Genomic DNA, 26,498 nt, shown 5'->3' with positions numbered 1-26,498 from the left:
TGCCATGATCATAGTTTTTTGAATGTTGAGTTTTAAGCCAGCTTTTTCACTCTCATCTTTCACCTCATCAAGAGGCTCTTTATTTCCTTTTCATTTTCTGCCATTGGAATGGTGTTGGTGGTTCAGTCACTAAGTCGTGTCCGACTCTTTGCGACCCCGTGGACTGCAGCACACCAGGCTTCCCTGTCCCTCACCGTCTCCCAGAGTTTGCTTAAATTCATGTCCATTGAGTCAGTGATGCCACCATCTCATCCTTGGTTGTTTCCTTCTCCTGCTGCCTTCAGTCTTTCCAAGCATCAGGGGTATTTCCTATTTCCCAGTGAGTCAGCCCTTCACATCAGGTGACCAAAGTATAGGAGGTTCAGCTTCAGTGTCAGTCCTTCCAATGAATATTCAGAGTTGATTTCCTTCAGGATTGACTGGTTTGCTTGTGTTGCTGTGCAAGGGACTCTCAAGAGTCTTCTTGAAAGGTTATTGCTAAACCATGAAAGACGCCAGGATTCTTGGCCTCCAAAGGAGAAGAATTCAGTCTGGGGCGAGAGATGAGGCTTAATCTCTCTGAGCTTTTGTGTAATAAAGTTTTATTAAAGTATAAAAGAGAGAAAGCTTCTGACAGAGACATCAGAACAGGTAGAAAGACTACCCCCCTGATAGTCTTTAGCTGGATGTTATATAGCTCTTCAGTTCAGTTCAGTCACTGAGTTGTGTCCGACTCTTTGCGACTCCATGAACCCCAGCACGCCACGCCTCCCTATCCATCACCAACTCCCGGAGTTCACTCAGACTCATGTCCATCGAGTCAGTGACGCCATCCAGCCATCTCATCCTCTGTCGTCCCCTTCTTCTCCTGCCCCCAGTCCCTCCCAGCATCAGAGTCTTCCAGTGAGTCAACTCTTCGCATGAGGTGGCCAAAGTACTGGAGTTTCAGCTTTTGCATCATTCCTTCCAAAGAAATCCCAGGGCTGATCTCCTTCAGAATGGACTAGTTGGATCTCCTTGCAGTCCAAGGGACTCTCAAGAGTCTTCTCCAACACTACAGTTCAAAAGCATCAATTCTTCGGCGCTCAGCTTTCTTCACAGTCTAACTCTCACATCCACACATGACCACTGGGAAAACCATAGCCTTGACTAGACGGAGCTTTGTTGGCAAAGTAATGTCTCTGCTTTTGAATATGCTATCTAGGTTGGTCATAACTTTTCTTCCAAGGAGTAAGCGTCTTTTAATTTCATGGCTGCAATCACCATCTGCAGTGATTTTGGAGCCCCCAAAAATAAAGCCTGACACTCTTTCCACTGTTTCCCCATCTATTTGCCATGAACTGATGGGACCAGATGCCATGATCTTCGTTTTCTGAATGTTGAGCTTTAAGCCAACTTTTTCACTCTCCTCTTTCAGTTTCATCAAGAGGCTTTTTAGTTCCTCTTCACTCTCTGCCATAAGGGTGGTGTCATCTGCATATCTGAGGTTATTGATATTTTTCCCGGCAATCTTGATTCCACCTTGAGCTTCTTCCAGCCCAGCATTTCTCATGATGTACTCTGCATATCAGTTAAATAATCAGGGTGACAATATACAGCCTTGACGTATGCCTTTTCCTATTTGGAACCAGTCCGTTGTTCCATGTCCAGTTCTAATGGTTGTTTCTTGACCTGCCTATAGGTTTCTCAAGAGGCAGGTCAGGTGGTCTGGTATTCCCATCTCTTGAAGAATTTTCCACAGTTTATTGTGATCCACACAGTCAAAGGCTTTGGCATAGTCAATAAAGCAGAAATAGATGTTTTTCTGGAACTCTCTTGCTCTTTCGATGATCCAGCGGATGTTGGCAATTTGATCTCTGGTTCCTCTGCCTTTTCTAAAACCAGCTTGAGCATCAGGAATTTCGCAGTTCACGTATTGCTGAAGCCTGGCTTGGAGAATTTTGAGCATTACTTTACTAGTGTGTGAGATGAGTGCAGTTGTGTGGTAGTTTGAGCATTCTTTGGTATTGTCTTTCTTTGGGATTGGAATGCTATTAGCAGTCTGCTAATTAGAGAAAGGAAATGTCTTAAAACTCAGAATGGCACCAGGCCCCTCACCCACAAGATCCATTTTGAGATAATCTTGGCACCAGGTGAGTCATGCCATGCCATAAAATATTTGACATGAATCTTGAAGAAAGGCAGATCCCCATACAAATATATAGTTTCGTTAACATAGATTAGGAGAACAACGTATGAGTATAACATACTGATTTGTCATGATGGTTCTGAGCCTTTAGTTGGAACCAACTTGAAAACAGAGTCTGAGGTAGATGCATGGTACATTAACACAGTTTAAGACAAAACATTGCCATAAGAAAAATGCATTGGTTAGCTCAAGGTTTGAGATAAGTTCAGGTGGAACCAGTTGTCATTATGGCAACACAAGAGTTTTAAGAGAAACCTCTTTTTAAATTTGTATAGAGAAGGGGAAAAAAATGTAACACTAGTTTGTTTCTTCCTGCTGCTTGCTGCTACTGCTAAGTCACTTCAGTCATGTCCAACTCTGCGACCCCATAGACGGCAGCCCACCAGGCTCCCCCGTCCCTGGGATTCTCCAGGCAAGAACACTGGAGTGGGTTGCCATTTCCTTCTCCAAATGCATGAAAGTGAAAAGTGAAAGTGAAGTCGCTCAGTCGTGTCTGACTTTTCGCCATCCCATGTACTGGGGCCCACCAGGCTCCTCCATCCATGGGATTTTCCAGGCAAGAGTACTGGAGTGGGGTGCCATTGCCTTCTCCGATAAAAAAATGTCTGACACTTGCAACCTATTTTCTCCGTTTGGAGACCCCTGGCCTTCCTGCTTGTTACCCTCTCATTCTCCAGCACCACAATTCGAAAGCATCATTTCTTAGGCACTCAGCCTTCTTAATGGTCCAACTCTCATATCCATACATGACTGCTGGAAAAGCCATAGCTTTGACTAGACGGCCCTTTGTCAGCAAAGTGATGTCTCTGCTTTTTAATACTCTGTCTAGGTTTGTCATAGCATTTCTTCCATAGAGCAGGTGACTTAATTTCATGGCTGCAGTTGCCATCCACAGTGATTTTGGAGTCCAAGAAAATAAAGTCTGTCCCTGTTTGCCATGGAGTGGTGGGACTGGATTCATGATCTTAGTTTTTTGAATGTTGAGTTTTAAGCCAGTTTTTCCTCTCTGCTCCTTCACCCTCATTAAGAGGCTCTTTAGTTCCTCTATGCTTTGTGCCATTAGGGTGGTATCATCTTCATATCTGAGCTTGTTGATATTTCTCCTGGCAATCTTGATTCTAGCTTGTGATTCATGTAGCCCAGTGTTTCACATGATTTATTTGGCATAGAATTTAAATAACCAGGGTGACAGTATATATACAGCCTTGACATACTCCTTTCCTAGTTTTGAACCAGTCTATTCCATGTCCACTTCTAACTGTTGCTTCTGCATACAGGTTTCTCAGGAGGCAGATAAGGTGTTCTGGTATTCCTGTCTCTTTTAAGAATTTTCCACAGTTTGTTGTGATCTGCACAGTCAAAGAGTTTAGCATAATCAGTGAAGTAGAAGTAGATGTTTTTCTGGAATTTGCTTGCTTTTTCTATGATCCAGCAGATGTTGGCAATTTGATTTCTGGTTCCTCTGCCTTTTCTAAATCCATCTGAAAGTTCTCCAGTACATCTGGAAGTTCTCATTTAACGTCATTCTGAAGCCTCGCTTGAAGGAATTGAGCAATACCTTGTTAGCATGTTAAATGAGCACTTAATTGTACAGTAGTTTGAACGTTCTTTGACATTTCCTTTCTTTGGGATTGAAATGAAAAGTGACCTCTTCCAGTTCTATGGCCACTGGTGAGTTTTCCAAATTTACTGGCATATAGAGTGTTATCACTTTTAACGGCATCACCTTTTAAGATTTGAAATAGCTCAGCTGGAATTCCATCACCTCCACTAACTGATCATAGTAATACTTCCTAAGGCCCATTCGACTTCACGTTCCAGGGTATTTGGCTCTAGGTGAGTTCCCACACCATCATGTGTGGCTAATTATTAGAGAAATGCAAATCACAATTACAATGAGATATCACCTCACACTGGTCAGAATGACCATCATCAAAAAGTTTACAAATAAATACTGAAGAGGGAATGGGCTTCCCAGGTGGCACTAGTGTTAACCTGCCTGCCAGTTCAGGAGACATAAGAGCCTTGGGTTTGATCCCTGGGTTGGGATGATTTCCAGGAGAAGGAAATGGCAACGCACTCCAGTATTCTTGCCTGGAGAATCCTATGGACAGAGGAGCCTGGCTGGTGTAGTCCATGGGATTGCAAACAGTCTAGCATGACTGAGCACACATCAAGAAGAAATAGAGGGTATGGAGAAAAGGGGACCTTACTGCATGTTGGTGGGAATTCACATTGGTGCAGTCCCTATGGAGGCTCTTTTAAAAACTGAAAGTAGAACTGCCATATGATACAGCAGTCCCACTCCTGGACTTATATTTGGAGAAAACTAATTTGAGAAGATATAGGCACTTCATTGTTCATAGCAACACTATAATAGCCATGACGTGGAAGCAAGTGTCTATTGATAGGTGAGTAGATAAAGAAGATAATGGAATTATATATATACGTGTGTATGTGTACATACAGTGGGGTATTAGTTATAAAAAGGAATGAAATAATGCTATTTGCAGCAACATAGATGAACTTAGACGTTACTGTACTTAGTGAAGTAAGACAAAGACAAATGTTTTATATCACTTAAAAATTTTCTTTTTTTTTTTTTAAATTTTTTGGCTGTGCTGCACAGCATGTGGGATCTTAGTTTCCCAACCAGGGATTGAACCCATGCCATCTGATTTGGAAGTGCAGAGTCTTAAACTAGACCACCAGGGAATTCCACATTTCATATCACTTGTATGTAGAATCTAAAATGAATGAACTTATGAAGTTCATGAACTTATAATGAAGCCATAAATGAACTTATTTATGAAACAGACTCACAGACATACAAAACTTAGGGTTACCAATTGGGAAGGGGAAAGGGATAAATTAGGAATTTGGGATTAACATATACACACTACTATCTATAAAATAAACAACTAGGACTTACTGTATAGTATAGGAAACTATATTCAATATTTTATAATAACCTATGATGACAAAGAATCTGAAAAGTGTCTGTGTGTGTGTGTGTGTATATATATATACACACACACACACAAAACTGAATCACTGCCGTGCATCTGAAACACAGTATTGTAAATCAGCTATACTTTTGTTTAAAAATTATAATTAAAAAAATTCAGCCATCTGAACTTTCTGTTCTTGTTGGTCAGGTCACAATTTCACCTGGCTTACTCTAAAATTTTACCACTTTACAAACATGTTTGGTTCCTTCAGATTTGCCTTTTCAGCCAGCCTATGAGATTTACATGAAATTATAAAACATAAGTTAGCGTGTCTAGAAATGGCCTCAAGAAGACACTATATGGCCTAAACTAGAAAGTTGGTTTTGAAAAGTCTTAAGATTCAAAGTTTCTTTTTTAAACCTAATTAGTGGCTTTGTATTTGATTTCTTAAACAGTAATGCCGTATATTTTAAAATCTTTCTAGTCTCAATTTTTTTGATTAAGTATTAATTTTAATTAATTTTTTTGATTAAGTATTTGCTTAAATAGTTGGTTTTGCTAACTAAAGATTGCTAGGAAAATTGGTAATTCCCTGGTGGTCCAGTGATTAAGACTCCGCACTTTTCACTGCTGAGGACCTGGGTTTGATTCCTGATCAGGGAGCTGAGATACCCTGTAAGCCATGTGGCATGGCAAAAAAAAAAAAAAAAAAAGATTGCCAAAAATGTAATTTTCAGCTGGTAAAGTTGGAGATGATGGGAAAATGAGGAGTTCCTTAGGTTCTCTTAAGCTGGATATATGGTATAATGTTCTGGCATATTGAAAAGCCAATAGAAAAAATGTTTTCCCTGTGAGTTCACATGTAAGATGCTTTGTTTTTATTATCTTATTTAGCAAGTTAATGACACATAAACATGTTACATAGGAAGCCTGACATTTCAAGCTAATCTGTAATTTTTTAAGACTTAAGTTTTTCCTCTTGGGTTTAACATATTTAATATTTTAAAACTATTTTTTCTTTTGGAATTGTGAAATCTGGTTGAAATACAGATTAACAGGTTTTTATTCTTGTGACATATACATTTTCTTCCATCTTTTATGGCAGATAGACATTATGGTACATCTTTATAATTAGTTGTAATCTTGTGATAAGTCCCTTGAAAGATTTGGTAAAAGGAATAAGAATAATTTGATAGGATACTCCCTTACCTTACCATGTGGCATGCTGAGTCTTACATCCCTAACCAGGGATCCAGCCTGCACTGCTATAGTGTAAGCACTGAGTCATAAACCGCTGGATTTCCAGGGAAGTCCCTTTACTGTACAGTTTTTTAAAGTTAATATTACAATTATATAAAATACAATATACATGTATAATTTACATTTTGCCTTTCTAAAAGTTTTTAAATATATTTCTCTTTTTTATTTTTGTCTGTGCTGGGTCATCATTGCATCACGTAGACTTGAAGTAAGCAAGGGCTACTTTGTAGTTGCAGTGTTCGAGCTTCTCATTGCAGTGGTTTCTCTTATTGAGGTGCACTGGCTCTAGGGCAGGCGGGCTTCTGTAGTTGCACTCTGAGGGCTCTGGAGTGCAGGACTCCGTTGTTTTGGCACACAGGCTCCCAAGGCATGTGGAATCTTCCCGGACCAGAAATCAAACCTGTCCCCTTGATTGGCAGGTGGATTCTTAACCACTAGACCACCAGGAGAAGTCCTGCATCTTACTTTTAAAACTGTGTCAGTTTGGTTCTTGGAACCACTTTGAAAATTATAGCTGTGTGTAGTTAGAGTCAGTCTTTCTCATAATACCAAGTCAGCATTGTTAGTCCTTGTGGTTGGAAATGCTCATATGTTAAAGGATGAATGAATATATTCTTTATTATTTACATCTTTTTCTTTGGGGGGAATGATTTGTTAAAGTATCAGCCACGAATGCTAATGAGATAATACTGTTGTGTAAGTAGATAAAGCACCTTAGTGTTTTCTAGATGTTAAGCTTGCTTTCCTAATGTACATTTTCTATTCATAGATTGTAATGAGATGAAATAGATGTGAACAGTAGTCAACAAATGTTTTTCATGTAGTTGTAAAATAGGTCATTATGATTAAGTATTCAGTTTAATGCTTGACATCATTTAGAACTTGATAAAAACTGGTAAAAAAATATTCTCTACTTCAGTTTTCACATTATTTCTATTTGGTTATAACTTTGAAAGACCTTGTTGAACATTATTAACTTGAGTGAAAAGTTGACCACATTAGGATCTGGAATGGTATGCTATTTAAGTCACAATTTGGTTATGTGCTAGAATTTGTAGGCCAATAAGGTTTGACTTGAATTAATTTGGTAGAGTACTGAACTGTATAGTATAGATTTTGGAATTTTATTATTCCATGAAACTATAACCTTCTTCAGTGTGGTTACTATTGTGTTTTTAGGTGTCTCATGGGCACCCCTTAGTCGTCGGCTTTTCTAAAGCTCTTTCTTAGATTTGAAGAAACTTAAAATATTAGAGAAATGAGGGCCATTCCCTTAGAGTGTGAAATGCTTTTTTGGGATAGTTTGGAGGTGTAAGTGAATTGAAATGTGAAGTAAGGGAATTTCTATGAGGTGGTCTTACTCCAACAGCATAGTCATAAATAAATCCAGTAATCAGCATTTTGGGCATAGTACACTAGGACATGTTTTTAATGCTGAGTTTTTAAAATGAGTTTTTATTGTGTTGAGTACACTGTTCGTTTTGTGAAGGATGTGATTTGACTCACAGCACAAAATGGAGGCAGATTCGTAGCACCTTGATTCAAACCCCAGGAACTTAGTTTCATTTGGCTTTATGAGAGTGGCTTTGTCTTTCAGGGATACAGTTATTATTGAAGTTTACAGAGATGAATAAAATGTAATGAGAAAGCTACAAGGCAGTCCACAATGATTTATTTTCTTTTTTTTTTTAGGCAAAATAACATAGGTAGTCATTCTAGACAGTTATTCTTTGGTGAAAATAGAACAGATGTTTTTAAGACCCATTTTTCAGCATTTAAGCTTGAGGCAGCCATCCACTATAGATCAACAAGAGATACATTAGTCGAACTGCCTTTCTCAGGTAGCAGTTGGAAATGGCACTTGTTCTCAAGGTTTTCTTTTTGCTTGTTTTTTTTTAATTCTCATACTAGGGGAAATAGTCATAATTTACCATTTGGGTCTAATGGACCATTTTTACAAATTTTTTGTATTTTAAAGTCATTTTACATATAAATTTATAGAAGTAAGACTAAAAGGGTGGTGAAGATCAGCATTATTAGATATTTTAATGAGCATTTTTTTTTTTTTCCCCAGCTAAATAAACACAACATTTATTTAGCTAAAGCGTGTCACATAATCAGGTCAAACAGTAAAGAATCTGCCTACAGTGCAGGATACCTGGGTTCAATCCTTGGGTTGGGAAGATCCCCTGGAGAAGGCCATGGCAACCCACTCTATTAATTCTTGCCTGGGAAATCCCATGTCCATTGGGTCGCAATGAGTCAGACACGACTGAGCGACTAACCCTGTCACATAATCAGGACCTGTGTCAGAGCTGGGGAGATTATAAGTTTATATGACAAAAGTCTGGGACACAGAAAGGGGTGAATTGGGGGTGGAGGCATTAATGTAATTGTTCTACCACACCCCTTCTCCTTGTAACTTGCCATTTGAAGAATCTGTTGAAAGGTCTGGTAGTAAAAGTGTTTTGATAAAATTAGTGGCAAGAACCACTAAAGATGATGGCTTTTTTACTGTTGAATAGAAATTCTTATGTTTTATTTTTTTTTTCTGTTGCTCTCTAGTCTGTTTCTTATTTTTATTTTATTTTATTTTTTTTTAATTTTAAAATCTTTAATTCTTACATGTGTTCCCAAACATGAACCCCCCTCCCACCGCCCTCCCCATAACATCTCTGTGGGTCATCCCCATGCACCAGCCCCAAGCATGCTGTATCCTGCGTCAGACATAGACTGGCGATTCAATTCTTACATGATAGTATACATGATAGAATGCCATTCTCCCAAATCATCCCACCCTCTCCCTCTCCGAGTCCAAAAGTCCGTTATACACAGCTGTGTCTTTTTTCCTGTCTTGCATACAGGAAATTGCCATCTTTCTAAATTCCATATATATGTGTTAGTATACTGTATTGATGTTTTTCTTTCTGGCTTACTTCACTCTGTATAATCGGCTCCAGTTTCATCCATCTCATCAGAACTGAATCAAATGAATTCTTTTTAACGGCTGAGTAATACTCCATTGTGTATATGTACCACAGCTTTCTTATCCATTCATCTGCTGATGGACATCTAGGTTGTTTCCATGTCCTGGCTATTATAAACAGTGCTGCGATGAACATTGGGGTACATGTGTCTCTCAATTCTGGTTTCCTCGGTGTGTATGCCCAGCAGTGGGATTGCTGGGTCGTAAGGGAGTTCTGTTTGCAATTTTTTAAGGAATCTCCACACTGTTCTCCAAAGTGGCTGTACTAGTTGCATTCCCACCAACAGTGTAAGAGGGTTCCCTTTTCTCCACACCCTCTCCAGCATTTATTGCTTGCAGATTTTTGGATCGCAGCCATTCTGACTGGTGTGAAGTGGTACCTCATTGTGGTTTTGATTTGCATTTCTCTGATAATGAGTGATGTTGAGCATCTTTTCATGTGTTTGTTAGCCATCCGTATGTCTTCTTTGGAGAAATGTCTGTTTAGTTCTTTGGCCCATTTTTTGATTGGGTCGTTTATTTTTCTGGAATTGAGCTGCATAAGTTGCTTGTATATTTTTGAGATTAGTTGTTTGTCACTTGCTTCATTTGCTATTATTTTCTCCCATTCCGAAGGCTGTCTTTTCACCTTGCTTATTAAACATAGGCTTTAAGACAGTGGGTCTTCCCTGGTGGCTGTATTGGTAAAGGACCAGCCTGCCAATGCAGGAGACTCAAGAGACTTGGGTTTGATCCCTGGGTCGGGAAGATCCTCTGAAGGAGGGCATGGCAACCCACTCCAGTAATATTGTCTGGAGAATCCGTTGGACAGAGGAGCCTGGTAGGCTACAGTCCATAGGGTCAGATGTGTCAGATGTGACTGAAGTGACTTAGCACACACATACCTAAAAGGAGCAAAGTTTTCTGTGTATTATTTACTGCTCATCAGCTATCATGTATAAACCCAGAACATACACATCTTGTAATAAATACTGATAGCAAATTTAAAGTCTATCTCTGTAAGTTCTAGTTTATCTTCTGTTTCATCTTACCCTGGAATTATCAGAATGCATCAATGCTTTCAGGTTAGAATGCAGTTGACACTTAAACAACATGGGTTTGATCTGCATGAGTCTGTTTAAACTCAGATTCTACAGACACTCCCCCCCACCCCCACTGCCACACACACACCCTACACACATCCACTCCACCCCTGCCCACCCTACCCTCAACATCTTGTGTGATCTTAGTTCCCTGACCAGAGATTGAACTCCCTGGGTCCTTGACACTGAAAGTGTAAAGTCCTAACTCCTGGACCATCAGCGAATTCCCACTCAGATTGTTTTCATATTTTCATAGAAAATATGATAGTACTACATGATCAGTGGTTGGTTGAGTTTGCAGATGTGGAACTGTATATAGAGGGCTGGCTATGTTAACACTTGATTTTCAACCCCTGGATTCATAGAGGATGAATGAGCCCCTAACCCTTTTGTTGTTCAAGGGTCAGTTGTATTTTGGAATTTTTGATGGCTTCTAATTTTACTGACTAGAGCACGGGGGTCCCCAGCCTCTGGGATTTAATGCCTGGTAATCTGAGGTGGAGTTGATGTAATAATAATAGAGTGCACAATAAATCTAATACACTTGAATCATCCAAAACCTTTCCCCTTACCCCCAGTCTGTGGAAAAATTGTCTTCCACGAGACCCATCCCTGGTGCCAAAAGGTTGGGGATCACTGGAATTGAGTATTGCCATTTTTAAAAATTACTTATTTATTGCTGCTTGGGCTTTTCTCTAGTTGTCGTGAGCAGGGGGCTACTGTCTAGTTGTGGTGCATGGGCTTCTCATTGCAGTGGCTTCCCTCGTTGTGGAGCACAGGCTCCAGGCACACAGGCTTCAGCAGTTGCAGCAGGTATGCTCAGTAGTGGTTGAAACACACAGGCTTAGTTGCTCCATGGCGTGTGGGGGATCTTCCCAGACCAGGGATCAAACTGTTGTCTCCTGCATTGGCAGGCAGATTCTTTACTGCTGAGCCACGAGGGAAGCCCGAATATTGTCATCTTTGTGCTATAATTACACCACTTCATATAACCAATTGGATTGACTAATCCATTGCATTTTGTGCATTTCTTTATCATCTTTTCCTTTCTAGTCAAGATAGCAAAGTATTGAATATTTAGGATACAGGAAAAATAAGGTTCCTGGACTCTAGGTTAGATTTATGTAAGGGTTTCATGGATACATATAATAACTGCAGTGAGTTTTATTCCATTCTAAAAAAGGGTAAAGTCTTATTTTTTGGGAAGAGCTGTAAGAAGGGACTTCCCAGGTGGCGCTAGTGGTAAAAAATCTGCCTGCAATGCAGGAGACCTGGATTCAATCCCTGGGTTGGGAAGATCCCCTGGAGAAGGAAATTGTCTTGCCTTCTTGAGAATTCCTTGAGAGGAGCCTGGCAGGCTATAGACCACGGAGTCATAAAGAGTTGGAGATGACTTGAGTAACACTTTCATTTTTTTCCCTGAATACATACAGTAACTGCAATGAGTTATTCTATTCTAAAAAAAGGTGAAGTGTCTTATCTTTTTGGAAGATCGTTAAGAAAGGATAGAGTCATGAAACAGATATATAAGAAATGCAAAAGCTTAAATTGAATTCACTGAAGCTTTGTGGTAAATATGCTTTTTTTCCGCTCATAGCTTTTCTCTAACCATGGTATACATTAAAGTTGAACATGAAATTTTGGCTTATTTATTTTTAGTTCCAGTAATTCCACCACTTCCAAGGTTCCTTTCACATCATCTTGATAGAAGCTTCAGACTTTTCCAAAACTATTTGCCTATCAGTAGTAGTTTGCATTATTTCACAAATAGCTGTTAACATGTATTGATGGGTAGATATCTCCGCCTACCTGTGTAGGGGCAGCCTTAGTTTAATCAATATTTTGTAGGTGTTTCTTGGTCATCTTTTCCTAGCCTTCCTTTCTGCACCTCATTTTCCATGTATTGAAAATATATCACACTGCTGTGTCATAAGAAACAGCTCTAATCCTCAATAGAAACTTTTCTAATCTATTATATTTTGAAACATTTGATAATTATAGAGTATATAAGATAGCAGGGGTTTTTTGGGGTTTTTTTTTTGGATAGATGGTTTTGTAAGATAACTTACTCTGGTGCTGCTGCCAAGTTGCTTCAGTCGTGTCCGACTCTGTGCGACCCTATAGCCCACCAGGCTCTCCTGTCCCTGGGATTCTCCAGGCAAGAACACTGGAGTGGGTTGCCATTTCCTTCTCCAATGCATGAAAGTGAAAGTGAAGTCACTCAGTCGTGTCCCACTCTTGGCTACCCCATGAACTGCAGCCTACCAGGCTCCTCTGTCCATGGGATTTTCCAGGCAAGAATACTGGAGTGTGATGCCATTCATAATGTTTTTGTTAGCTAGACCTTGGTGGCTCAGATGGTAAAGAATCTGCAATGTGGGAGAGCTGGGTTGGGAAGATCCCCTGGAGGAGGGCTTGGCAACCCGCTGTAGTATTCTTGGCTGGAGAATCCCCATGAAGGGAGGAGCCTGATGGGCTACAGTTCATGGGGTCACAAAGAGTCAGACACAACTGAGTGACTAATTACAGACTTTTAGTACATCTAAGTTCCTTAGCAAGGGATTTAAATGTGATACCTTGAAGGAATTTTAAAATAGGGTTTCAGTTCAGTTCAGTCGCTCAGTCGTGTCCGACTCTTTGCGACCCCATGAACCGCAGCACGCCACGCCTCCCTGTCCATCACCAACTCCTGGAGTCCACCCAAACCCATGTCCATTGTGTCAGTGATGCCATCCAACCATCTCATCCTCTGTCGTCCCCTTCTCCCCTGGCCCTCAATCTTTCCCAGCATCAGGGTCTTTTCAAATGAGTCAGCTCTCCGCATCAGGTGGCCAAAGTATTGGGAGTTTCAGCTTTAGCATCAGTCCTTCCAGTGAACACCCAGGACTGATCTCCTTTAGGATGGACTGGTTGGATCTCCTTGCAGTCCAAGGGACTCTCAAGAGTCTATCCAACACCACAGTTCAGAAGCATCAGTTCTTCGGCGCTCAGCTTTCTTTATAGTTCAATTCTCACATCCATACATGACTACTGGAAAAACCATAGCCTTGACTAGATGGACCTTTGTTGGCAAAGTAATGTCCCTGCTTTTTAATGTGCTATCTAGGTTGGTCATAACTTTTCTTCCAAGGAGCAAGCGTCTTTTAATCTCATGGCTGCAATCACCATCTGCAGTGATTTGGAGCCCAGAAAAATAAAGTCTCTCACTGTTTCCACTGTTAGCCCATCTATTTGCCATGAAGTGATGGGACCAGATGCCATGATCTCAGTTTTCTGAATGTTGAGCTTTAAGCCAACTTTTTCACTCTCCTTTTTCACTTTCATCAAGAAGCTTTTTAGTTCTTCACTTTGTGCCATAAGGGTGGTGTCATCTGCACATCTGAGTTTATTGATATTTTTCCCGACAATCCTGATTCCAGCTTGTACTTCCTCCAGCCCAGCGTTTCTCAATGATGTACTCTGCATTGAAGTTAAAAATCAGGGTGATAATATACAGCCTTGTCTTACTATACTTTCTAAAAACAATTCTTAATTCAGCATTTTCTCAACACTGATACCAGTTTTAAAATACATCTTTTTAAAGTTCTAGCTTATCCTCACTTCTGATACGTAAATCATCAGAATGCCATGTTCAGAGGTGAACCGTGTTGACGTAAGCTTAAAGACGTGTGCTTTACACTATGTGAAACTGTCCTGTAAGAAACATTTCTTTATAATAATACTTATTTATGTTTATTAGACACTCATAAATTTGGGGCTTCCCTGGTGGCTCAGATGGTAAAGTATCTGTCTGCGATACAGGAGACCTGGGTATAATCCTTGGGTTGGGAAGATCCACTGGAAAAGGGAACGGCTACCCACTCCAGTATTCTTGCCTGGAGAATTCTGTGGACAGAGGAGCCTGTTGGACTACAGTCCATGGTGTCACAAAGAGTTGGACACAACTGAGTGACTGACACTTTCACTAGACTAGACTTTCATGAATTTGAAGTTCAATTTTCAGGGCACCAAATTGCCCAAACAGGTTCAATTCTGTTTTTCAGTAGTAAAATTTAAGCGTATACATTGTTATTCAGTCTCCAAGTTGTGCGACCCCATGGGTTGCAGCATGCCAGGCTTCCCTGTCCCTCCCCATCTCCCAGAATTTGCTTAAACTCATGTCCACTGAATCAATGATGCCATCCAATCATCTCATCCTCTGTTGCCTTCTTCTCCTTCTGTCTTCAATTTTTCCCAGTATCAGGGTCTTTTCCAGTAAGTTAGCTCTTTGCAACAGGTAGCCAAAATATTGGAACTTCAGCATCAGTCTTTCCAGTGAGTATTCAGGTCTGGTTTCCTTTAAGATTGGCTGGTTTGATCTCTTTACTGTCCACGGGACTCTCAAGAACATCTTCTCCAACACCACAGTTTGAAAGTATCAGTTCTTCAGTGCTCAGTCTTTGGTCCAGCTCTCACATTCATAGAAGACGACTGTAAAAACCATGGCCTTGACTAAACGGACCTTTGTCAGCAAAGTGATGTCTCTGCTTTTTTAATAGGCTGTCTAGATTTGTCATAGCTTTTTCCTGCTGCTGCTGCTAAGTCACTTCAGTCGTGTCCCACTCTGTGCGACCCCATAGACGGCAGCCCACCAGGCTCTGCCGTCCCTGAGGTTCTCCAGGCAAGAAAGAACACTGGAGTGGGTCGCCATTTCCTTCTCCAGTGCTTGAAAGTGAAAAGGGGAAGTGAAGTCACTCAGTCGTGTCCCAACTCTTTGCAACCCTGTGAACTGCAGCCTACCAGGCTCCTGCGTCCATGGGATTTTCCAGGCAAGAGTACTGGAGTGGGGTGCCATTGCCTTCTCCCATAGCTTTCCTACCGAGACGCAATTGTCTTGTAATTTCATGGTTGCACTCACCATCTGCAGTGATTTTAGAGCCCAAGAAGAGGAAATCTGTCTCTGCTTCCACCTTTTCCCTTCTATTTGCCATGAAGTGATGGGATTGGATGCCTTGACTTAGTTTCTTTAATATTGAATTTTAAGCTGCCGTTTTCACTCTCTTTCACCCTCATCAAGAGGCTCTTTAGTTCCTCTTTGTTTTCTCCCACTAAGTGGTATCATCTGCATATCTGAGGTTGTTGATATTTCTCCTGGCAATCTTGATTTGTAACTCATCCAGCCCGGCATTTTGCATGATGTGCTCTGCATATAAATTAAACAAACAGTGTGACAGTAAACAGCCTTGTTGTACTCCTTTCCCAATTTTGAACCAGTCAGTTCTATAGAAGGTTCTACTTGTTGCTTCTTGACCTACATACAGGTTTCTCAGGAGAGAGATAAGATGGTGTGGTATTCCCATCTCTTTAAGTGTTTTCCACAGTTTGTTAAGATCCACACAGTCAAAGGCTTTAGCATAGTCAGTGAAACAGAGGTAGATGTTTTTCTGGAATTCCCTTGCTTCTTCTATGATCCAGTGGATGTTGGCAATTTGATCTCTGATTCCTCTGCCTTATGCATATATAGTTCTTGTTACATTACGCTTATGTAGCAGTTTCATCTTGTTCACAGTAACATTTTTTGATTCTTGAGTCTAACATAATTTTGCACTTATAAAAAGTCATTATTTACAGTGTTAATCTTTTGGGATAAAGGAATAAGGGCACTTTTTTTTTTCTGTCAGGTATATTCAAGAGCAAATGATCAAGAACCATGTGGATGGTGGTTGGCTAAAGTTCGAATGATGAAAGGAGAAGTAAGTTATGTTGAAACTTGCTTTGTGATTAATTTTCAAGGAAATAAGTTGACTCTTGGTTTCTGTAACTGTTACTCCAACTCTTAGTTTTGTTGTTAAAAAGCCTATTTCAGAAATAATCATGTATTTCAAAAATTCATCAGATCATTAATTTCTGTTTGTGTTCTGGATTTGCAAATACCAAAGCTGCTCTCCAGAGGTATTTTGCAAGCATGTGAGGACCACCAGAGTTCTTGCTTGTAAGAACCTCTAATCTAGTTTAGGCAAATCAGGTTGATGTAACTAAGCTGTGCTTAGTACTTGTGCCACAAGGGGGAGGGTCTACTGCTTAATCCAAGCAAAGTAATTAGAACTTCATTTAAAGGTCATTATTTTTGTTCGGATGGGATTTTTAAAGTGTTTTGATGTCTTTTAGTTTTATGTCATTGAATATGCTGCTTGTGATGCCACTTACAATGAAATAGTCACATTTGAACGACTTCGGCCTGTCAATCAAAATAAAACTGTCAAAAAAAATACCTTCTTTAAATGCACAGTGGATGTTCCTGAGGATTTGAGAGAGGCGTGAGTAATTTTGTTTACTGTTGAATTGCTTTGTGAATTAAGGGGATTTTTCAGTGCTACAGAAATCTTTTTTACCCCAAACACCCAATTAAAACTTTGACAGAAAATGTTTCTAACAGACAAAAGTTTTCAGTGGGTGGTGTCAGTATGAAATACAAAAGTTTTCATTACAGTTGCCCTCTAAATTTAACTTGTTGTTTCGGTCTTAAACGTGAATTACTCTCTCCTTAGGTGTGCTAATGAAAATGCACATAAAGATTTTAAGAAAGCAGTAGGAGCATGCAGAATTTTTTACCATCCAGAAACAACACAGCTAATGATACTGGTAAGATAACTCCATATTTTGAGGTATATAATGAATATTGTGAATTTGCCTGCAATGCAGGAGACCCAGGTTCAATCCCTGGGTGGGGAAGATCCACTGGAGAAGGGATGGCAACCCACTCCAGTATTCTTGCCTGGAGAATTCCATGGACAGAGGCACCTGGCAGGCTACAGTCTATGGGGTTTGCAAAGAGTCAGACAGGACTGAGGGACTAACACTTTTCACTTTATTAAACTGTACATTGTACATATTTTATAATTAAATATTTCAAAGATAAAGGATAACTTGTTTTATGGTGACTTTATTAGAATACAATGTGGGAGAAAAAAGTTTTTGCAGTTATAAAATTGTTAATTTGCAAATCTTTCCTGGAGAAAGGAGGAAAAATCTGAATACAGCATTCTTTACATCATAAAACTCTTAACGTATGGGATCCGGGATTCTATATCCCTCCTCCCCGCATTATAATTTGAAGAGCAGATCTAAGTAATATGGAAATTAAAAAAACAAGTAAGATTATTTGTGGGAGGGGGTGCATGTTAGGTAAGGAGGGTACAGTAGATGAAAATCAATGGAGGCTTTATTTGGAAGGTTGTGTTTGTATTAAAAAAAAAAGGGTTTAAGTTTTTGAATTAGTAACTTATTTGTTTATAGTCTGCCAGTGAAGCAACTGTGAAGAGAGTAAATATTTTGAGTGACATGCATTTGCGAAGTATTCGTACAAAATTGATGCTTATGTCCAGAAATGAAGAGGCCACTAAGCATTTAGAAGTAAGTGGGTTTACATGTAAAAGATTTTTTGTGCTTCTCATTTAGTTTCCCAAGTATATTATTCAAGTTCTATGGCTGAAACTATATGACTGTTAGGTAAGGCAACTTGGGAACTATTTTATTGCTAATAACTGGAATTATTGTGTCCTTAGAGTTACTTTTCTCTATTACTTTTATCAAACATAGCCTCTTAGCTGCTAAATACCTGAATGGTGCCAAAGCTTAGAAACTCATTAGGGATTTCCAGTAGAACTTTATTGCTAGTTCTTTACTCTGTTTTTTTATTGTCCTGTGAGCTATCCGTCAATGCACTTTCTCAGTAACTAGTTCATTAGTATAACAACTCTTGGGTAAGAAGAGAGGAGGTCACACGGCTTGTAGTTTTAAAAAAGAGCCTGTCATTGCTTCTCTCTGTTCTGTCCTGTGGTACTCCTGTTTTCTTCTACTTTTTACTGCCACATTGTTAGGTGATTTGTTGCCCCTACTCCCTCCCACACATATATGTGCTCCCACGCATAGTCTTAGGGAATTTGAGGTTTGTTTATCTTTAGGACAAGTACATGAGTGCCCTTAACTAATTTCAAACTTCCAAACAAGTGATACATGAATGAGTTTTGAAATAGGAATCGTTTGAGTTGGAGAGCTCCATGTGTGAGTAGTTCTGGAAAATTGTTTTAGAATTACTGTTTTCTGTGACCATGATTAAATAGAATGATCAGACTTGCCCCTTCCATTACATGACCAAGTGAACTACCTTTTTTCTTTTTTCCCGTTTCTTTTTCTTAATTGTAGTAGAATAAACATAACATTTACCATCCTAACCATTTTTAAGTGTGCAGTTCATAGTATTAAATATATTCACACTGTTGATCAGTCAATCTTCAGAACATTTTCATCTTGGAAAACTGAATCTCTGTCTCCATTTAAATAACTTCCTATTTCCCTTTCCCCCAGCTCCACGCCACCACCATTCTACTTTGTGTTTACAAATTTGACTACTCTAGATAACCTTTTTGTAAGTGGAGTCATATAGTATTTATCTTTTTGTGACTGGCTTATTTCACTAAGTATAATATTCTCAATGTTTGTCCATGTTGTAGCATATACGTATCAAAATTTCCTTTTTAGGGCTGAATAATTCTGATTGTGTGCATCTATCACATTTTGTTTATCCATTCATTATTCAGTGGACTTTTGGGTTGCTTCCTCCTCTTGACTATTGTAAATAATGCTATGAACATGGGTGTACAAACATTTTTTTTTATCTTTTATAATACGAATTTGCCTTTTACTAGTGCACAAAGCAACTTGCAGCGGCTTTTCATGAGGAATTTGTTGTGAGAGAAGATTTGATGGGCCTGGCGATAGGAACACATGGTAGTAATATACAGCAAGCTAGAAAGGTTCCTGGAGTTACAGCTATTGAGCTAGATGAAGATACTGGAACATTTAGAATCTACGGAGAGGTATGCTGCTTGTCCCCCACCTTGGGTAATTTTACTGTAGCATATTAACTGTTGTCTGGAATTTTAGTTTCTGGGTAGAATAGTTTAAAATTGCCAGTCTAGTATCATTACATGTAAGTTGATTAAAGATACTATATTAGTATATATATTATAGTATTATAATATGGTAATATATATAATTATGGGGCCTTGAAAGATTACTGGATATTTAATGTGTACTGTTCCTTAATCAACTGCTTCTGAATTTCTCAGCTTTATGTGCATTACAAATAATTTATTCAAGTATTTTTTGAGTGCTTATTATGTCAGGCACTGGCAGCTGTAAATAGTATATAATACCTTCTGTAGACCTTGAATTTTAAATATTTTGTCACTGGTTAATTGTGACAGCTGTGTGGGCATGAAGATAATCTGAAAAATAAAACAAGCTTTCCTTCATTAAGACCATCCTTCACATTAGAGTAAATAGTTAAGTTTTGGGGTGTGATAATTTAAGTCTTGACTTTTCATTTAAGTCATATAGTGAATCTGACTGGAGGTCTGATTTATTTTTATTTGTGAAACCTTTTAGAAGTAGGCAATATACGATAGTGATTAAGATGAAAGGCTTTAGAGCCATTTATCAGAATTGGAATTTTGTCTCTACCACTTTGAGAGGACTTGGAGAAAGTTAGGCAGTTCCCCTGCATAGTTTCCACATTGTAAAATGAAAATAATAATAGTGCTTACCATAACAGTTTATGAAGATTGAATATGGATTTTAAATTTTTGCTGTGTATGATATGGTGAGCACACAACATACTTGATTTATGGTTATTAAAGGACAAACATTAAAAGTGGAAGTTAATTGTTACTGAGAACTATAAATTCCTTTTAGAGAACACGACCTGACCTTCCCCCCATCTTCTAGTTTTTTTAAATTTTAACTGTTAGAGCTTAGGAATTTTAATGGTCATATTAGTAGGTAATTTTAAAAATGCATCTCTACAAAAACAGCCTTTTAAATCATTTCTTACATTGAGAAGGAGAAAACAATGCAGACAGCACATACAGTATGAACAGTTTTTTTTTTAATTCACCTGGAGAATCCAACATACAAGGGTGGGCCAGATGTATTTAGGATGGGGTTAAAATTTCTCTAACATAAGTAAAACTCTCTTAGTTTTCTCAGGAGCTTAAAGATGTCTATTTAGACAGTTTTAGATGTCTTAGGGACTGTAAAGATGTCTAACATTTTGATTGTAAAAGCCTTTTTCCCCTAGCTCTTTAATGATTCCTCTTTTTTTTTTGGAAAAGTACTCTATGAATACTTGACTTGAAATAGCACTTTGGTCGTCTGAGCAGAATCTTGTACTGGAGCATGACAGTTCAGTTTCTTTTTTCTTTCTTGTGTTTTTGTTGTGGATTGTGGGTTTCTTCGAGATTGAATTTCATGTTTGTTCCCCCACCCCACCCTACCCTGCAGAGTGCTGATGCTGTAAAAAAGGCTAGAGGTTTCTTGGAATTTGTGGAGGATTTTATTCAGGTTCCTAGGAATCTTGTTGGTAAGTACTTCTACTAAATGTTAAGTTAAATGTTATTTAATTACATATGATGACTTAATTAAAAATTAGCTTTTTCTGATAACATTTACCTTCTAAGTTATGTGGAATTTTTTTTTTTTAATAACGGTTTGGCATTACAGTTTTTCTTAAGCTTTTTCATCCCCTTCGCTTCTTCCTTAATATTTTCATTTGCTTGATGTCTTTTTATCTTTCATACATCCATCAAAATTGTAGTACTTTTTTGAGAAGGTATTTGTGATAATTGTTTTCTTTTGTTTGATGCAGAAGAAAAAGTTTGAGTGGACTAACAATAGGGTAATAAACTACAGAGTAGGGTATGAGAAAGTGATAGTTGTTGCAAAAACCTCAAATAAGGATAAGAAGTCATAAGAAGAGAAGGATGGTGATGATATTAGGGAAGGTTTCACTATTAAATTTTTGACACTTTTGATGAAAACTGCTGTGCCTGTGGGTTGTAAGTTAAGTGACAACAGGTTTTGCTTTTGAAGCTGCAGTTAATGAGCATTATAATTTGAAAGATCAATTGTTTAATAGCTTTGTTAATAATATTCCCTATATCTGTGTGATCTATCCTTTAAGATGCAGTCTGAAACAGAAATCTTGGTCACATGTTAAAGTATACTTAGTGATTCTATATTTAATATAAGCATTAACACAAAGTAATGACATTTTCTAGGGGAATGATTTTTTTTTATGACTTTTTGGTCATCTGTTGAGTCTCCTTAGTTTTTTGACTATAATGAAATTGAGGCCCTTGGGCTCCATTTATATATAAGTACACCTTGTCTACCTTTAGGAAAAGATTCTGTACACATTTTACTTGTCAGAGTCTGAAACATTAATAGGTGAAAATTAAAAAACAACAGCACACTTGTGCTATTAGAAATGTTTGTTTTGGCCAATAACAAGTAGTGTATTTGGGATAATAGCATACACTACAAGAATTTGGACAATCTGTTGGTATTCAACTATAGAAAAAGCTTTCCACTTCTGCCTAAACATTTGGATGTCTATGATATACTACCAGTTAATTTAGCTCCACTTAATCTATTATTAGCAATCACTGTGTACTGAGTGGCTGGAGATGATGAGTTGAGAGGTTAAAATTAAATATAAGTCTTATGAATTTTATATAATTTAAATAAATTGTAAGATACAAAATGTTACCAAATATTCATTGCTGTCAAGGGAAATCACCTTTGACAAGAACGATGCTTTTGAAAATGATCCCCTTGATTGTTTATATAATGCTCCCATTATTGACAGCTATCAGTACTAACATTTTGGTTGCTGCTTTCACAGAACGTAATTTAACTTAGATTTCTTCACTTGTAAAAATGATTTGGAGGTGAGTGTGTCCAGGGGAGTCCTGGTTCTTTCCAGCCCAACAGTTCTGTAGAAGATAGCATTGGTCTTACAGAATTTGTGGTAGTGTTAACCTTAAATAAAAATTTCTCATATTTGAGAAATAGAAAATTTGATATATTTATAGTTCTCAGATTCTTCTCTTTGTTTATCTGTTCAGTGATGTGAGAACCTAACATGTCTCTTGTTTTCCTCTACCCTGGCTTGTTTGGCTTTGTTTATTTGGGTTATTTGTTTATTATTTAGAAAATAAATATTAGCAGCAACTGTTATACATTGGTTAAATACTCAGAAGTAATACTAAGACCTGAGTTGAGTGCTGTCTATTTATAGTAGTACTACATCTTTCTCTAAAATGTTTTCTGGGTGAAGCAGTCTTTTGAAAAATAGTACATTCTTAGTCAAAGTGAAAGAGAAAAAGAGGACTGAGAAGTAAAAGGAAATGAGGACTACTTGGTGGGTAAGTTTCAGAGAGAATTGTCACATATATTCAGGTTCCAAGAATTCTAGACTTGTTGACCATTCCCACTCCTCCCAAATCAGAAGTATTATGTGAACATTGATTTGAAAATGAATTGAAACTTCAGCTCCTGGAAGCCTTCCTTAATCACTTCTCTACTCTGTCCCTTCAGCATTTATGCTCAGTGCTCAAATTATACCACAGGTCTGCTTCAGTTTGTCAATATGCTTTGGAATTTAAACTGTGGAAATGATCAGTTAAAATATTGACGGTCTCTGGTGGGACTAAATAAAACTTGCAGGTAGGTCCTTGCCACAGACCCCAGAAGGGTGATGGATATTCACTCACCACTGGTATAGTTCACAAGAAGTAAGGGGCACAGATTTTGGGGAAGGGGGTATAATGTAACAATCTGATTTTTGTTTTTTCGAAAAGATATTTGCTTATTTTTAGCAGGGTCAAGGATGGAGTTGCTGCTTGAGCTTCACTGTGTTAACATGAAGGTTGCTTTTATATGCTGCTGCTAGGGCTGTTCTGAGAAGACATGCATCATGTGAATTCCCTGTCCTACTCTGTTTTGTTTTTTCTCTTGTTCAGTTGCTGCTGCTTTTAAATTTAGGGTTATTGGGCAAGGAAGTTCGAAAATCCTGTAATAGTGTCTGTTGTATTGACTGGCTTACTGTTGCCATTATTCCCTTGTTTGTCCCCCTGCCCGCTTATTTATTCTTTATTGGAAGCTGTTCTGTCAGACATGCAGTAGGAGAAACTTACATTATAGCCTGTGTCATCCAAAATTAATTTATTGTGGAAATAGATTGCTGGTATAGTGTAACATTTTAACTGAGGATTTGAACTTAATAACAAGTAAGATGTTACTGTTAACTTAGTATACATCTATTTATAGTAATGGTTACTGGAACATTTACTTCTGTTACCAGGTAACACTACCCAGTATTGGTTTGTTATTTTATGGATGTATATTAGCTTTATAAAAAGTGAGTTCCCTAAGTGAAGAGCATCTTCATATTCCTCCTTTTAGTTTCTCCTCTAATTGTCAGATACTCTGTTATTTGACAGACTTAACAAGTTAAGTGTGGAGAAGGTAAATAATTTGAATTCTGTGTCATTTCACAGTGTTTCATATCTAGGAAGACGCAACCCATATACATTTTGTATGTAGTTGTATAGTTCTAAAGTACTTTAAACACTTATAGGTGTAAAATGTAATACTTGTTAAATGTAAACATTTTATTTCAGTGAAGAGAATATTCGTTTTAAAAGAATCTTCAAGTCACAGTTGTCTTTTAAGTAGGACTTTGAAAATAAAAGCCAAGTTGATGACATTGTTAGTTGTTTGAATAATAATATATGTAATGTGTCATAAATGTAAACAAATTGATGTAATTAATACCAAAATAAAAGTTTTCTTTTTGCCTTCATTTATATAATTCAAGCTTTTAGAATAAGTGGGTTGGACTTGATATTTTAAAAATATAAAAATGGTATAGAACATAGTAAAAAATAGTTGAACTTTGAAAATATCTTACACATGAGTAGAGTTATTAATCTCAGTTAACAGTAGCAACCTTAGCCATACTGAAGAGAAGGAGGTTTCATACCAAGGATATGTTTCTCAGTCGTTAGGGTGAGTTAATTGAGAATAAAAAGATGCAGTTTTGCTTGGTTTTCATAGTTTGATAGCAAGTCATAAATTATTTGGGCTGATGTTGAAATTATAGCAGTGTTGGTTTTTAATTTATTATTATATATGTTTTCTCTTCTTAAAGGAAAAGTAATTGGGAAAAATGGCAAAGTTATTCAAGAAATAGTAGACAAATCTGGTGTGGTTCGGGTGAGAATTGAAGGAGACAATGAAAATAAACTACCTAGAGAAGATGTAAGTATTTAAAACGTAATTTGCCTGTGTCCCCCCCAGCCCCCCACCCATTCTTTTATATTTTAAAAATTGTTTGAAGAAAGTTATATCCAGTGAACTACTCTCCCTCTGCAGTGAAATTTTTTTTTTAAGTTTCTCAGTGCTTAAGTAAAAAGGCCAATTTTTTATTAAAAAAAAAGACTCTAGTTTGATAATCTTATCAGTTCTTTTTTTTTTTTGTACTTAGAGTATAAAGATTTTGGTACTCTAAACAAAACAGTTGGCTGTGAAGGAATTCTTAATAACGGTTCTTTGACTTTTTTTTTTGGTACGCTCTGACCATTTCTTAAATGAAATCTTTAAGCTCTAACATTGTTGGTCATTCTGATGCCATTGGAGAAGGAAATGGCAACCCCCTTCAGTATTCTTGCCTAGAGAGTCCCTTGGACAGAGGAGCCTGGTGGGCTGCAGTCCATAGGGTCGCACAGAGTTGGACACGACTGAAGTGACGTAGCATGCATGCATGCATTGGAGAAGGAAATAGGAACCTACTCCAGTAGTCTTGCCTGGAGAATGCCAGGGACAGAGGATCCTGGTGGGCTGCTGTCTGTGGGGTCACACAGAGTTGGACACAACTGAAGCGGCTTAGCAGCAGCAGCAGCTGATGACAACTTTCTGAAATTTTTTTTCAGTCTTTTTGTTACATGTTACTGTCTTGTCCACCTTGTTTTTTTTTTTAAACTTCTTATCCACCACTTTAAGCATCACTAACCTTTGTGGCTCTAGTGGTCAACTCTATATAGTTATATGTCTGAATGAATATAAGGCAAAGACTTCCCCCTTCCCCACCCCCAAAATTATCTCCCAGAAAGCAGTACATTCACAACTTCTTCAGTTTTGCACAGTGGGTAACTGGGGAGTTCATTTGCTTATTGGACAAAGTAAGTTTTGTTTTTTTTTTAAAGAGACACATGGAGGAAACTGAAGATATTTGCTAAGATAAACAGCCTCACACCACATATTGGATGTTGTAAAGATCCCAGTGAAAGATACCATTTCCTTGATTCTTTTAATTAGTTAGAATGTGGTGATAAAAACGAATGAGGAAAAACAAATGACTGTTATGCAAATGAGTACTTGTAGATTGATTACATCTTACACAGCTTTAAAAATTGATGTAAACCTTAAGTAATTTTTACTTCATATTAAGCAAACACCATACCCTACCTGGAGGGTGGGTGATGACCCCATTAAAATCAAGGGTGTCATACTATTATGATTGACACCATCTCTGTTTATATATTTAATGTGTAAAATAATGGTGACCCATTTGGCATACCAGGCTTCCCTGGTGATACAGTCGTAAAGAACCTGCCTGCCAGTGCAGGATATGCAGGTTTGATTCCTGGGTTGGGAAGAGCCTCAGAGGAGGAAATGACTGCCAACTCCAGTAGTTTTGCCTGGGAAATCCTATGGACAGAGGAGCCTGATGGACTACAGCCCATGGAGTTGCAGAACGGTTGGACATGACTTAACAACTAAACAACAATAACAGTTTGGCTTATAACTGCTGGCTAAAATTGGTCTGAAGATGAAGGTGTTTACTGGGCAGGGTCATTAAATGACTCAGTTATAAATATCTTAGCTTCATACTAATATCTAGTCTTCCCTTAGCTTGACATATTCTAGCTGCTTTCCAGTATTTACCACCTTGTTGCAAGCTGATTGTTTTAGGATGTCCTTCATAAATTAGTACACTTTACTTTGTAGTTGTGGTTATTTTTACCTCCCATCTCTGTGCCAGAATTAAAAAATTTAAATGCTAAAAGATACCAAGTAGATTATGTAAATTATCAAACAGATTGGGATAAAAAAGGAAGGGGAGGGCACACTATGCCTTTCTATAAAAGAAACCAATGCTGTTTAGT

General features: G+C 38.1%; 1 protein-coding gene across 3 annotated transcripts in view; it reads left to right on the top strand.

The window, feature by feature from the left end:
- The window catches only part of FXR1 (FMR1 autosomal homolog 1), a 71,595-nt gene that overhangs the window by 27,414 nt on the left and 17,683 nt on the right, over positions 1 to 26,498 (top strand). For all 3 annotated transcript variants that reach the window (XM_052649643.1, XM_052649636.1, XM_052649651.1), the window contains exons 4-10: positions 16,107 to 16,178; positions 16,594 to 16,742; positions 16,974 to 17,067; positions 17,722 to 17,838; positions 19,134 to 19,304; positions 20,770 to 20,848; positions 24,482 to 24,591. In XM_052649643.1, coding sequence (XP_052505603.1) covers positions 16,107 to 16,178; positions 16,594 to 16,742; positions 16,974 to 17,067; positions 17,722 to 17,838; positions 19,134 to 19,304; positions 20,770 to 20,848; positions 24,482 to 24,591 — 792 coding nt within the window. The remainder of the gene's footprint in view (positions 1 to 16,106; positions 16,179 to 16,593; positions 16,743 to 16,973; positions 17,068 to 17,721; positions 17,839 to 19,133; positions 19,305 to 20,769; positions 20,849 to 24,481; positions 24,592 to 26,498) is intronic.

Source organism: Budorcas taxicolor, chromosome 1 (genome assembly GCF_023091745.1).
Source record: "Budorcas taxicolor isolate Tak-1 chromosome 1, Takin1.1, whole genome shotgun sequence".
In the NCBI taxonomy this organism is placed as follows: Eukaryota; Metazoa; Chordata; class Mammalia; order Artiodactyla; family Bovidae; genus Budorcas; species Budorcas taxicolor.
The sequence above is the reverse complement of the archived record's forward strand: the minus strand, read 5'-3'. Positions and strand labels throughout refer to the sequence as shown.